General features: G+C 42.3%; 1 protein-coding gene across 3 annotated transcripts in view; it reads left to right on the top strand.

The window, feature by feature from the left end:
* Nucleotides 1–13367, top strand: part of PHF11 (PHD finger protein 11) — a 32128-nt gene that overhangs the window by 3481 nt on the left and 15280 nt on the right. For 2 of the 3 annotated variants that reach the window (XM_075919072.2, XM_075919071.2), the window contains exons 2-6: nucleotides 678–800; nucleotides 1795–1927; nucleotides 4601–4708; nucleotides 5141–5274; nucleotides 7127–7173. In XM_075919072.2, coding sequence (XP_075775187.1) covers nucleotides 1820–1927; nucleotides 4601–4708; nucleotides 5141–5274; nucleotides 7127–7173 — 397 coding nt within the window. In that variant the 5' untranslated portion in view covers nucleotides 678–800; nucleotides 1795–1819. The remainder of the gene's footprint in view (nucleotides 1–677; nucleotides 801–1794; nucleotides 1928–4600; nucleotides 4709–5140; nucleotides 5275–7126; nucleotides 7174–13367) is intronic. The other variant, XM_075919070.2, reaches the window with a different exon arrangement.

Consider the following 13367-nt stretch of genomic DNA (forward strand, 5'->3'; position numbering starts at 1 on the left):
GAGGGATGTCAGTGTATAGCCGAGTAAATGATTAACTGATAAGCCTAGGCTTATCGATTAATCCTATCAACTATACACATCACCACCCCTTGCTGTCTCCAGGGACTATCGAATAGTCGTATAACCGATAATATTTTGTATGCAGTTACATGGCTATTCAATTACACAATATCTAACATCCCTAATCTAATATACCTACTTCTCTTACATTTTACAAATTATACTTTCTTACATTTTACTAATTATTTGTATTAAGATAATGCCTTGAGTCCCCAGCTAAGATCATGCCTCAATGAGCAAATAGTTAGAAACAGTTTCTACCCCAAAGAGCTTCAAAATAGGCAAAACAGATATTGGTGGGAGGGGAACCAGAGGTAACTTGCCAAAAGTTAAACTGCAGGTCAAGAATAGACCCTTAGTCTCCTGATTCAGTCCAGTGCTCGAGCTTTCCAGCAGACAGTGCTGCCTCCATTTTATGGATAAGAGGACTGAGCCTAAATTACTTGTCCACAGTCCCAAAGAAATGTGAATCAACAACCAGGATTTGAATTTAGGCGTTCCTGGCTCTTGGTGCTGCATTTGACTGTGTAGCTTCTGTCTCACTCATGCAATACAAATACATTTTTAAATCCACATACTCTTGGACAAATTAAAAAGGGCTTTCTCTGTCCTCACAGGTAGTAGGCTACAGTGCTCTCTGTGTGACATCACCAGCAGAGAGCATCTTGAAACATTGCGCCTCATGGGAGCTAGCTGTTGCTGAGGATCTGAGTATCAGGACTTGCATGACAACTGAAAAAGTAAAGCTTATAGTTCTTGTATATTGAATGAACCACTTATCTGGGCTTGTGGGGAAGGAATTTATAATTTTATGGGCAGATTGTACTGACTGAATTTGAATTATGACTTTAATTTGCATATAACCTTAAAAACTCACTGCAACTGTCAGATAAGAAAAATGAGACAATGTGGGAGGTCAAAAGAGGATGAGGAGGAAAGTGTTGGAAGGCTCAAAACAGGAAAAAAAAAGCTTAGAGGATCTCTGTGACAAAGCTAAGGATTTCATATTTTTCTAGCGTATGTAAATTGGGTGTTGTCCTGAGTGGTGCTTGATGGCCTCTTTTCATCTATTATTGAACCATCTTCTAATCTCAAACTTCTTGTCTTTTCCTTTCCCCTTTTTACTTGTAAATCTTTTCACTGTAATCCCTGTATGTTAAGGAAACATATTTTCCTCCTCCTTTCCTGTGAACTCAGGAAAGATATTTGGGGGAACTGAGGGTGGTACTTGTCTTATTTAAACTGTGGCAGATATTTTATTGAAGCTGTAGTCAGATGTGTGGAACAATAAGCTTGAAGTTTTGATGGCAGCAGACTAGCATCTTCTAAACTAAAGGTGATTCGCAAGCCTCTGCCAGGTTGTTGGTATGTGCATGAAATGTTCTTCACTGAGCCGTGTATTGCCAGCAAGTTTGGAAGTTTTCATATTTGTTGCTGCCAGCCCCTCTCTCTCTCCCTCCCCCCACCCCCTCAGTTACTTTCCAAGAAAAAAATTCTAGTTCCTATTCCTCTAGTACCAACTGCTAGAACACTAGCATCTAGCTTCTGATCTGTTTTCGTCTCAGCAAGTTTTACTCAGGCCAGTCAATTGCTGCTAAAGTGGTTGGGCACAAAGTCTACTTGGGTGCAAGTGGAATAGCAGCTAGGTTGGGAAATGCTAAGGGTCCTCACCAGCTATCCTCTCCCAGCAGGTATAGGGTGGCTGCATTAACGGTTTTATATTTTGTTCAACAGTCTTTGTCCAAGTGGCTTCCAGATAATGGAGAAGATGGTGAAAAGAAAGTGTGCATTTTGTCCAGCAGATGAAGAATGTGCCATAATGTACATTGCAGAAAAGCAAAATCTTGCAGTTCATCAAGATTGTTTGGTGAGAGTTTTTATTAACATATTAAAGCAATCAAAAAGGACCAAAAGGAAACATTTCAAAGACAATATGGACATTATACATAACTGTCTACTTTAGAACAGTGGTTCTCAGCCAGGATGTGCAGAGGTCTTCCTAGGAGTATATCAACTCATCTAGATATTTGCCTAGTTTCTAGAAAAGTCAGTAAAGTAAAATTTCATACAATGACTTGCTTATACTGCTCTATATGCTATATGCTGAAATGTAAGTATAATATTAATATTGCAGTAAATGTATAATTGTATGGTTAAAATGAGCAATTTTTCAATAATAGTGTGTTGTGACACACTTGTATTTTTATCTCTGATTTTTATAAACAAGAAGAGGTGAAACGTGAATATATACAAGACAAATCAGACTCCTGAAAGGGGTACAGTAATTTGGAAAAGTTGAGAATCTCTGCTCTAGAAAAAAACCCAAAACTCATTCCCTCTCTGTTTCAGAATGCAGTGAATCATTTACTATTTCACGGTCTTCTGGAGCTCCAGCGATTAGAGCTTTAGAGAGTTTTATTTTTTTCCCAAATAGCTAATGCATTGAACTAAAGGGGAATAAGAAGACTAATGCAGGAGTCAAAATGGCATGTAGAAAGAGTAAAAACTAGCTAATTCACTGTTACCTTGCTCTTTGAATAGTCATCAGTGCCAAGTTACTGTAAAGTGGTGTTATATTAGAATATTAATATTTGACATCCAGTTTTCATGGGTATAACTAGCTACATAAGTTGTAAGACAATACCGGATTGGGCCCCAGATCTTAGTAGGCAGTAGAAGGAAGGACAACAAAAAAGCAGGACTGAAAATATTTGTTTTGCAACTAATTCGCCCATCTCGCTGCCATCAGAGGTTTCAGAGTTCAAGACAAGTTTGATATTTTGGTTAGCCCTTGTTAAATTTAGAAATTATAGAAACTGCCTTAACATTAGATAAGCAGAAGCCACAAGAAAAATGAACTTGTTTTGCAATAACTTTGAAACCCTGTTTCTTCCAATGATTTTGAATGGCAAAATAGGTTATTTCAGTCCCTGGCCCACTCCTGCAAAGATTTATGCACATGCTAAAGATAATGTAATGTGAGTAATTTTGATTGCAATAATGGGATTGGACTTCTTATAGTGTGCAAAGATAAACATGTTGCAAGTCTTTGCAGGATCAGGGCCATCATTTGTATGATCAAGGTGGCAAGATGGCAGTTTCCTGTGTGTCTGAATATATAAGGAATAATTAAGTGTGGTATTCATTAAAGATTTGACTATGTAAAAATGTTCTTGTGAGGTTCTAGGTTTATTTTGATTCTGACTATAAATAAAATGTCTTATATCTACTAAGTGTGCAGTCTTATCCTGGAATCTGAAAGTCAAGCTGAGTTCTTTCCTTCTTTCACATCAGCACCAATAATAAAGATTCTGGACATCATATTCTGCTCTCATCTAGGTTAACTTAAGAGCTGAATTTGGCTGTGCTTTGGACCATAATTAACTATTCCGGAGACCCATATGAGAGAGCCCTCTTCCTAAATTGGTTTGTTTTGCATTAAGTGTGCAGGCACGTTTTTAAATTCACAGGGAGCATTTCTATTGAGTTAAAAGGTGCCATCTTTGCAATCACTTTCCTTGCTATAACTCTACCTAGACATTATTATTTTAGTGTGTAGGTTACCTATTACATTAAACTGGAGTTTTTATTTTTTTGATAACATAAGTCACGGATCCTTTGCTTCTCTTTTATTTCTCCTTTTAATAGTTCAGCTATCTTACTGCTCTTGCTGTGTTTGTAGCATGTACATTTCAAAAGCAGTCCTGGCACCTTGTACATGTACATTTCAAAAGCAGAATCGCAGCAGAATCAGCCCAAGTAGAAACTGCTTCAGTCCTCACTTCTGCCATTTCCCACTGTGCCTCTACCTGGCTTGTGAAGACGGTGCCGGTGCCAGCACCAGCTCCTGCTCTCCCCCCTTGCTGCCTCTCTCTGATAGATGCAGCAAGGGAAGGGAAGTGACTAGTCGCATCACTAGTCAACTAGTCACTTACATCCCTAAATCATATGTAGTTAATTATCCCTGTTAATGACATCGTTCAGTACATCAGCAAGTACTCACACATACATTTCTGTTGCATTTTTGCAGTCACTGTTCAACTTATTTAAGTTGCTTCTCCAATGTCCCATTACCGGTCTTTGCCATATACCACATTGAGGACTTCCTGAAAGTTCCCGTTGTGTTTCAAACCTACTGGGCTGATTGGCCAAAAAAGGGGGACTGGATAGTATGATGGCTTATCAAGGAGGCTCTGCAGAAATGCCATGTTCCTTTAATGTGGAATCTTCTTTAACAGTAGGCGGAGTTTAGTGCCACCGCTTCTGACTTATAGGAGGGTGGAAAAGCTAAGCAGTGTTCCCTACTTAATATGGGATGATGCTTATTACGAACAAAGAAATACAGGTTTGCCCATTTAGGGACCCACTGCTTTGTGGGTTAAATAAAAATGCATATTTTTGAAGTGCACAGTTCTCATGCCTGATATTGAATGGAAACCCCATCTACTTTTTATAATTCCTTACTGATATACATCAGAGTTTCTCACTGATTTACTCTCTGTTAAATATTGCTGTCTTTTGTTGTTCTTGTTGTTCGTAGTTGTATTCCTCAGGATTTGTAGAATCTGAAGAGCATAACCCAGAGAATCAGGAGACAAGGTTTGATGTGGCCTCAGTTCAGGATGAAATCAGAAGAGGAAAGCGGCTGGTAAGACAACTTTTTCAAATATTTTCTCGTTTATAATAACAGTAGCATGCTAGACCATGAAGTTTTGTTTATGGCATTTATATGAGCTACTGACATAGATGCTATATGCTAGGCATTTTTGAAAATTGTACTCAACGTCTGTATACTTGTAAACTGAGCAGATACTGCCACTATCATTGAATCACTTCTAAGACTATTAACTGATTTAAATATAATGTTGTGAGAACAGAGAGAATAATAGAAAGTTGGTTGAAAAATAAGCTGAGTTGGGATTTGGAAGAGTGAGTTTACATGTTGAACAGGAAAATAGAGAGGCTGAGTCAAAGATTTAAGCATGTTCACTGATGAAGATACTTACTCTCCAGTATAAGCTTTTAATTATTCATTATAAAATGCATATACATGCTAAAAACACAATTCCTCCTGCTGTAGATGTGCAACTTCTGTCGCAAGAAAGGAGCCACTGTGGGGTGTGAGATAAAAAACTGCCGCAGGAGTTATCACTACTTTTGTGCACTGTGTGATGATGCAGCATTAGAAACTGATGGAGGACAAGGAATTTACCGGTATTTAACAAACCATTTTCTAATTGTACATTTTGATAGCATTGTTAGAATAGAGGTTAACTTTTTTTTTAATGCTGAAAGCATCGATGTATATGTCCTACCAAAAAGTCCTTCTCAACCCTGCCATGTTTGAAACTATATGTATTTGGGAGCTGTGGAGAAAACGTTCCTATCGAGTACTGCAATGAATAAAAAACTTGATTTAATGACAGGAATATATAGATAGTTCTACTCTCTGGAGTAGTACTTGCTGGTGTCAGGTTGCGGTGTTGCTCTAGTACCCGTTGACCATAGCTGCTTTGGCCCTGTTTATGGTCTGTCTCTGTCTTCCACAGCCCAGTCATCCAACCAGGTCATATTTAAGTTCTGTCTCCTTCCAAGATAATGAAGGTTCAACTAAAAATGAAAATAAAACTCCAGACAGATCTTCCTTCTGCCCCTTCACACTACATTGAAGTTCCCTGTTTTGCACCCCTTATTCCTGAGCACAGCAGAATTCCTTCTTTGCACATTAGATTGAGCTTATTCTCTGGAGGACACCTTCTTAGCAGGTTTCCCGACTCCCTTCCCTCCTCAAGGACTCTGGAATCTTCTCTCGGGGCTTCCCTGCTTTTTATAGGCCATATCTATAAAGCTACTCAGCTTCCTGGGGTTTTCTCCAACCTGCCTTCATGATGCCCTTCCCAGAGACAGGAAATTCCTCTTTCTCTTTCCTTTGGAGGGCCACCCACCCTGGGACAATATCCATAAGTCTGACAGAATCCCAAAAGACCATGGAGCTAAAACTGAGATACAGTTTTTATTAGACACTTATCAATAAAGACAGAGTTTTCTGCCCGACAAGGTAGAGTGTCTGTGAGAGACCAATTCAGGTATGCCACATTCTCTAGGGGACCATCTCACTTAGAAAGTTTTGGTAGTTTTCCTTCTAGTTCAGTACCTGGCATGGTAGTGGAAAACTCTGTGTCCCAACGCAAAAGAACTTCTCATATTTCTTATGTGTTCTGATGACCAACAGAACTAAACTAGCTTTGAATAAGTCTTCTAAATATTCTCAGCCCCACTGTTATGGTGGTATCTGCACGTACTAGAATTTTGTAACTTTAGCACCATAGCTGGTGCTGGTTGTTCAGAGAAAAGAGGTTCTCCCTCATTATTTTAAATGTGGGGATTATAGGTTGCTGATATTTTGGTACAGTTTTGAGTGCTCAGAATCCATAGCACCTGTTCCTGTACTAAGGAATGATCACCGTTAAAGCTTACTCTGTCATTGAGGGTGTGGACTTTATTATTGTTACCACTTCCAAGAAAAGGCAAGGCACTACTCCAGTATTGGTCCTAACATAACAAAATACACGCACCTCTGGATTATTTGGTAGGCCAAGAATGACAACATTGATAGAGGTTAGTTTGGACATTAATTTGGAGCAAATGTTGTGGGGATAGAACCCACGCTTTTTGGGGGGGGGGAGGAGGAGAGGGATTTTACATAGGGCCCTATCAACTTCATGGCTGTGAAAATGCATCACGGACCATGTCACAAGAGAACATGGTGATTTATATGTTAGTTCAAAAATGTGCCATAACAGCATTTGAGTGTAGTCAAGTTCTATAAATAAAGTTACAGGAGTATGTATTATTAAAGTGCCTGCTGTAAGGCTCATTGCTGAGGAGGATAATTTTCAAATTTGAGTTTTAACCAGGTTCAGTTTTGTGTTCAATTTTTTTTTGTATCATTAGTATGGATGCTGGTGAAAATAGGGAAAATATCTTGAAAATCAAAGTCAGTGTAACATTGTTTACATATTAATACTCTTTCTCTCTCATTTTTAAAATTGAACCAATATTGTAGAGTGTTCTGTCCAAAACATGATCCAGGCATAAGGACCAATCATTATGGTGAGTTTCTTTAATGACTTGATTTGCTTGATTACTTTAATGGCGTATTTTTTTTAAATATGCATTCTACATTATTTGCAGGGAGAGGGGTCAGTAATTCATTTGAACAAAGTCCGTCTCACTCTTTTTCAAATCTTGCAGAAATGGGTCGACTGAGATCTATGATTTGCATAGAAAACTCAAAGAATTTTACTTAAATATTTTCTATTTAAAAGTTGTTGTGAGCTTTCTCAAATAAATGTTAAAACTATAAAATATAAATAGCGTGGACCAGATTCTCAATAGAACATTAATTTGCATGAGCTGAGAATCTGAGGTATTTAACACTAGCACGTTTACCTGGCATTTTTCGGATCCTTAACTCAATTAATGTTTGTTTTGTTTTTCATTAAAATCATTGCTTGGGGATGGGGATGCGGGGTTCAGTATGCAGGCTGCCCTAGCGAGAGAGAACCACTCCAGTCCTCTCTCACTACAGCAGCTGAGGGCCAGATGAGAAGCGCCTCTCCATGGCAACTGCGGCTGGCACAGCCAGGGGTGGGGTGCATGTCCCTCGGCTGGGAGGACAGACACAGAGAAATAGACATACAAACAAACTCTCTGAAATATATAGTAGGTAGCTGTCCCTTTCTCTACCCTGCCCTCCTGCTGGCCCAGTGGGATTAGTGCTGTCCCAGTCCCCATCTCTGACCCCTTGCTGCCTTTCAGTGGTCATTCTGTAGTATAACTATCCCTCCTAACCAACCCATCTCTTTCCATTTTATGAGAAGAAACTGAATTCCAGGCACATCCCATTGTCTTAGGGGTATTGTTGTGCTATCTTGCTTTGAGTTATGATAAGAGGAAGCTGCATACCAAATTTGGTGGTCCTAGCTCTAACTGTTTAGGAAGAGTTCTTGGACTTACAGACAGAGAGACAGACTAACAGATTCAAATTTCTAAAATATGTACTTAAGATCATAACTTCTTTCTATGGCTCTTATAGGGCATGTATACAGCAGCGTTATTTCTAACATAGAGTGCGTCTACATAGCAAGCTTGTTATTTCGAAATAAATTTGAAATAACGGGCTTCTTACTCTGACTTCTGTAAACTTCATTGTATGAGGAGTAAGGGAATTCGGGGGAAGAGTGCTCTATTTCGAAATAAGTGCTGTGTAGATGTGCCCAAAGTCGAAGTAAGCTATTTCAACTTAAGCTACACAATTGACGTAGCTCAAGTTGCGTCGCTTATTTCAAGTTTAGCCCTGCTGTGTAGACATGCCAACGCTGACAGAGCAACATTTTCAGAAAGTTGTCTTGCATCTACATTTGACTTAAGTGTTTTGTTTTAAAAACATTCCACAGTTTCACACGTGCTTCTTATCTTTTGCACTTTCATATTACTGGGCTGAGCAAAATGGCTTGTAAAATATGAGAACAGTACTAAAGATGCACAAGTTAACACTTGATTTGCCAAAAGAGAGCTGTTAAAATAGTAGTCATTTTGGGAATTGTATTTGTAGTTATATTAAACTTTTTCAAATTAGCATTTTTCTCGTTCAGAGTACTTTATAGTAGCATCATTCTGCAGGATCCCAAAGAGCTTTATAAATGTAACACTGATATATAAACTACATATAAAGACCTCTTCATCTGTCACTTAAATGCAGCCAGTTTGAGAGTGAAACACCTCAGCTTTGTAGCACATTAAAGCCATACAGAATAGAAAATAAAGAAAGCTGAATCTGATTGAACCTGGGATAAAAACTAGGGAGAAATTCTGTGGGTTTTGTAATGACCACAAGAAGGCGAGGCCAATTTCATATCTCATCCAAAACTATGTCCTCTCCAGAATCACAGTATCATCTAATATTATTCTAGGACAGTAATATAATGTCCACTCCTACAGCTGAGTACTGCTCACTGAGGCTTTGTCTATACTTCCAGCATTAAAGCGATTGTGTGGTCCCAGCTTCAGTTGAGGGAGAGCTCTTTCCCAGCACTTTAGGAAAACCACTTCCACAAGGAATGTAGCTCATATCACTGTAACCCTGTCTATACTGGCAAGTTACTGCACTGAAACTTGCTGTGCTCGGCATATGGGTGATTTCTCCTCCCTGCCCCCCGAGCGAGAGAGTTTCAGTGCAGTAACTTGCCAGTGTAAACAAGCCCTGGGTTGGCAACACAAATTTCTGCATCACTTTTATATGGAAGACTTATTAAACTTCAGAGTTTAGATAGGCTTAATTAATGACTGTAAAATGCTGCTTAAGTATTTTTATGAGCACTGTGAAATCTGGTTGTGGATTGAGTTAAAACCCCGTTCAGAAAGATAGGTATGAACTCACATTCGGCTAACGGAACTGTAAGCATCAGCCCTACCTAATATAAAAGGAGTGTGAGCCACCCAGAAGCTTTTTTGGCTGAGTTTGCTTTGTATGGGGGTGGGGAGGGGATGTCTCTGAGTAAGGCTATGCTACCCTTACTCTTGGGACCTGGCATATACAACACTGTCTGTTATTGTCACCTATTAATTGCACTGCGGTGCTTGCTGTCCATGTATAATTATTATGCTGTTTGTCACTGATCCTGAGTTCTGTCACCCGGTGGAATAACAAATAGTAAATGCTTTGAGTAGCGCTTGACATTCTGCAGCATGTGGTGTTAAGTAAGAAAGATGAATTTTTTACCAAAAAATAGATGTATATTGCATACCAAAAGCAGTGCAACAAACCAATGTGCAATGATAAAACAGAATAAAAATGTCTGAAATAAATGAAGAGAATAGAGGAAAGAACATTCATGTCCATTTTAATTCATTTTGACTACACATACAGCTATCCTAACCACTCACCAATAAGCGTATATGAAGCTGTGTTTCTTATTGTGTGTCAGTGTGTAGTGGTAAGGGTGGGGATGAAGCCTTCGATGCCATGTGGAGAGACTGTGGCTGTTGGACCCGTCAGTCAGTAAGAATCTGCAGCATTCGTGTTTGCTGCCAGAGAAGCCCCATTATGTCTTGATGCATCTTAATCTTTAACTCTTGGGCCCCTCTCCATTCAGTCAGCAACATCCACCCTCCATGCTCCGTGCAGCACTGGCTTTCAGGATCTCACTATATGTCCTCCTGTGTCGTCTTCTTTCTCCTCCTTATTATGGTGAAGTGTTCTGCAGTTGTAGAAGAGAGAGCCCTCCTGGCCAAAGCAGCAGAAGTTACAGATAAAACACACAGAAGTGTTGTATTTAGAGATACAACAGGATGTGAAAATTAAGTTTCAGAGTTCTCTTCCTTTGATCTGCTAAAGTTTTAAGCACGACATGCTTATTGACACTGCAGCCGCACTACCCTCCAGCACCGCACTATCCTCCAACACCAGCAAGGGTTCTGTTTTGGCCAGGGCTGGTAAGGAGGAGGGAATCATTCTGTTGAATGAAACAATACAGTTTCCATAAGCGATGGTGATTCTAGCTGATATGTCACTCCTGAGGGCAATAAAGACGTAGGGTACGTCTACACTATAGCACTAATTCGAACTAACTTAGTTCGAATTAGTTAATTCAAACTAAACTAATTCGACTTAGCGCAGCTAGACTTAAAAACTAGTTCGAATCAGCGTTTTGCTCATTCTAATCAGCGTTTTGCTCATTCGAACTAGCATGTCCACACTGAGTGGACCCTGAACTGGGGTTAAGGATGGCCGGAAGCAGTGCCGGCAGGGCATCAGAATAGGACTTAGAGCATGGAGCTGCTGTCTCAGGCTAGCCGAGGGTTGTGCTTAAAGGGTCCTGACCCCCACCCCGGACAGACAGTTCTCAGGGGTTCCCCGCTTGCAAAGCAGTCCTGTCTTGGAGTGCCCTGAGTGCCTACACTCGGCACATCACAGCACTCAGCCATCAGCCTGGCTGCACTTGCCACAGGCTGCCATCCGGGGGGGGTCAATCGGGGGGCTGCAGGAGAGCTTCCACCCCGAGGAGCCCGCAGAGCCATCCCAGTCCTCCCCATCGGGGGCTCGTACCCCATTCCTCACCTCCATCCACTCACCCCTCCCTAGCCCCCCTTCCTGATGTACAAAATAAAGGACACGTGTGTTCAGAAATAGAAACTCTCTTTATTTAACAGAACTCGGGGACACTGGGAAAAGGAGGTGGGAGAGGGGAAGAGAGAGGGTGGGAGAGGGAAGGGCAACTAAAATGATCAGAGGTTTGGAATAGGTCCCATATGAAGAGAGGCTAAAGAGACTGGGACTTTTCAGCTTAGAAAAGAGGAGACTGAGGGGGGATATGATAGAGGTCTATAAAAGCATGAGTGGTGTGGAGAGGGTGCATAAAGAAAAGTTCTTCATTAGTTCCCATAATAGAAGGACTAGAGGACACCAAATGAAATGAATGGGTAGCATGCTTCAAACTAATAACAGAAAGTTGTTCTTCACAAAGCAAATTGTCAACCTGTGGAACTCCTTGCTGCAGGAGGCTGTGAAGGCTAGAACTATAACAGAGCTTAAAGAGAAGTGATATAAATTCATGGAGGTTGGGTCCATGGAGTGCTATTATCCAGGGGGTAGAAATGGTGTCCCTGGCCTCTGTGGAAGGCTGGAGATGGATGGCACGAGACAAATGGCTTAGTCATTGTTTCGGTCCATCCCCTCCAGGGTCCCTAGTGTTGGCCACTGTCGGCAGACAGGCTACTGGACTAGATGGACCTTTGGTCTGACCCAGTACAGCCATTCTAAGCTCAGGGCTCAGGGTTGGGGGTCTCAGTGGGCCACCCTGATTTTCATGCACATCTGCTCCTGGGTGGCCAGGCTGGCAGCTATCCTGCCCTAGACGGCCACTTTCCTGTGCCAAGTGCGGAGGTCGTGGATGAGGTCCATGATGTCCGCACTAGACCAGGCGGGCGCCCGCCTCTTGCAGACCCGGGCAGGCTCCCGGGAGCCGCCAGCCTGGTCCCGGGAAGAGGCGGAGGGCTGGGTGACAGCGGGTGGCTGGCTCGAGCCGTGCCAGGTGCAGGGTCTGCTGGCTGGGTGCTGGCAGGCTTGCACCTGGCATGGGCACCGTAGCCAGCCCGTGCCCCTTTAAGAGCTCCGGGGCCGGGAGGGGGGCAGACGAGTTTCCCTGGTGGTGCCCAGAGTGGCCACCAAGGAAAGCTGGGGAGGGCTAGCCTCCCACTAGTTCGAATTAAGTGGCTACACAGCCCTTAATTCGAACTACTTAATTCGAACTAGGCGTTAGTCCTCGTGGAATGAGGTTTACCTAGTTCGAATTAAGTGCTCCGCTAGTTCGAATTAAGTTCGAACTAGCGGTTTGCATGTGTAGCGCCTATCAAAGTTAATTCGAACTAACGTCTGTTAGTTCGAATTAACTTTGTAGTGTAGACATACCCATAGAGAGCAGAGCTGCTGCTTGTGTCCCAAAGCTATCCGGGCCCATATGCAGCTAGCCTGTTTATGGCAATGGTGATGCCAAAGTCACTGTGGAGTGATGTGGGGAAGAGTTCTACCATCCCTAGAAACCTGTGGAAGAGGACTGCAAAGTATGTCCATGGAAGTTTCATTGTTGTCTCCCATCAGGATTCAAGGGTACATACTGATCTGCCTGTGCCTCCCACCCACGCCCATATCTCCTCGGTCCCTGGCTAAGTCTACAGGGGAATGAAAAGCAGATAATAACTGTGCATCTTTGTGTTCTAGTGCCCTACAACATTGGGGTCAGTGGCATCTGCTCTTTTAAGCATTATAATATAAGGGTGGGCTAGATGTGACATGCCAAACCACTGTCTCTAGCCTGCCATCATCCCATGGCCCAATGCTCAAAACAGCCAGCTGTGGGGGCTGGGTGCTCTCTGTGCACTGCATGCCCCAGGAGGAGGGAGCTTTGTGCGCTGCCCCCAGCACAATCTTGCCTGGGCTGTGCTTGCAGTGTGTGGCGCTTCCCCCCCACCCACCCAAAGGGCATGCAGAGAGCACATGGCTCCTGCAGTTGGTTGCTTTGAGCGCTGTGGGGGGGCACAGAAGGCAGGGAGTCTGTGCCAGGGTCTGGCTGGACTGCTGGACAGGAACCACCTAAAGTAAGCACCTCCCAGCCGGAGCCTGCACCTTGCATCCCACCCACTCCCTTCCTCTCCAACCCTCTGCTCCCCCCATATACTCCTGCCTTAAGTCACTGCTCAAACCCCTGCACCTCCTCCTACATCCCTATCCCAGGTCATAATCTTCT

The sequence above is a fragment of the Pelodiscus sinensis genome, chromosome 1 (genome assembly GCF_052426305.1).
Source record: "Pelodiscus sinensis isolate ZL-2025 chromosome 1, ASM5242630v1, whole genome shotgun sequence".
NCBI classification, from domain to species: domain Eukaryota; kingdom Metazoa; phylum Chordata; order Testudines; family Trionychidae; genus Pelodiscus; species Pelodiscus sinensis.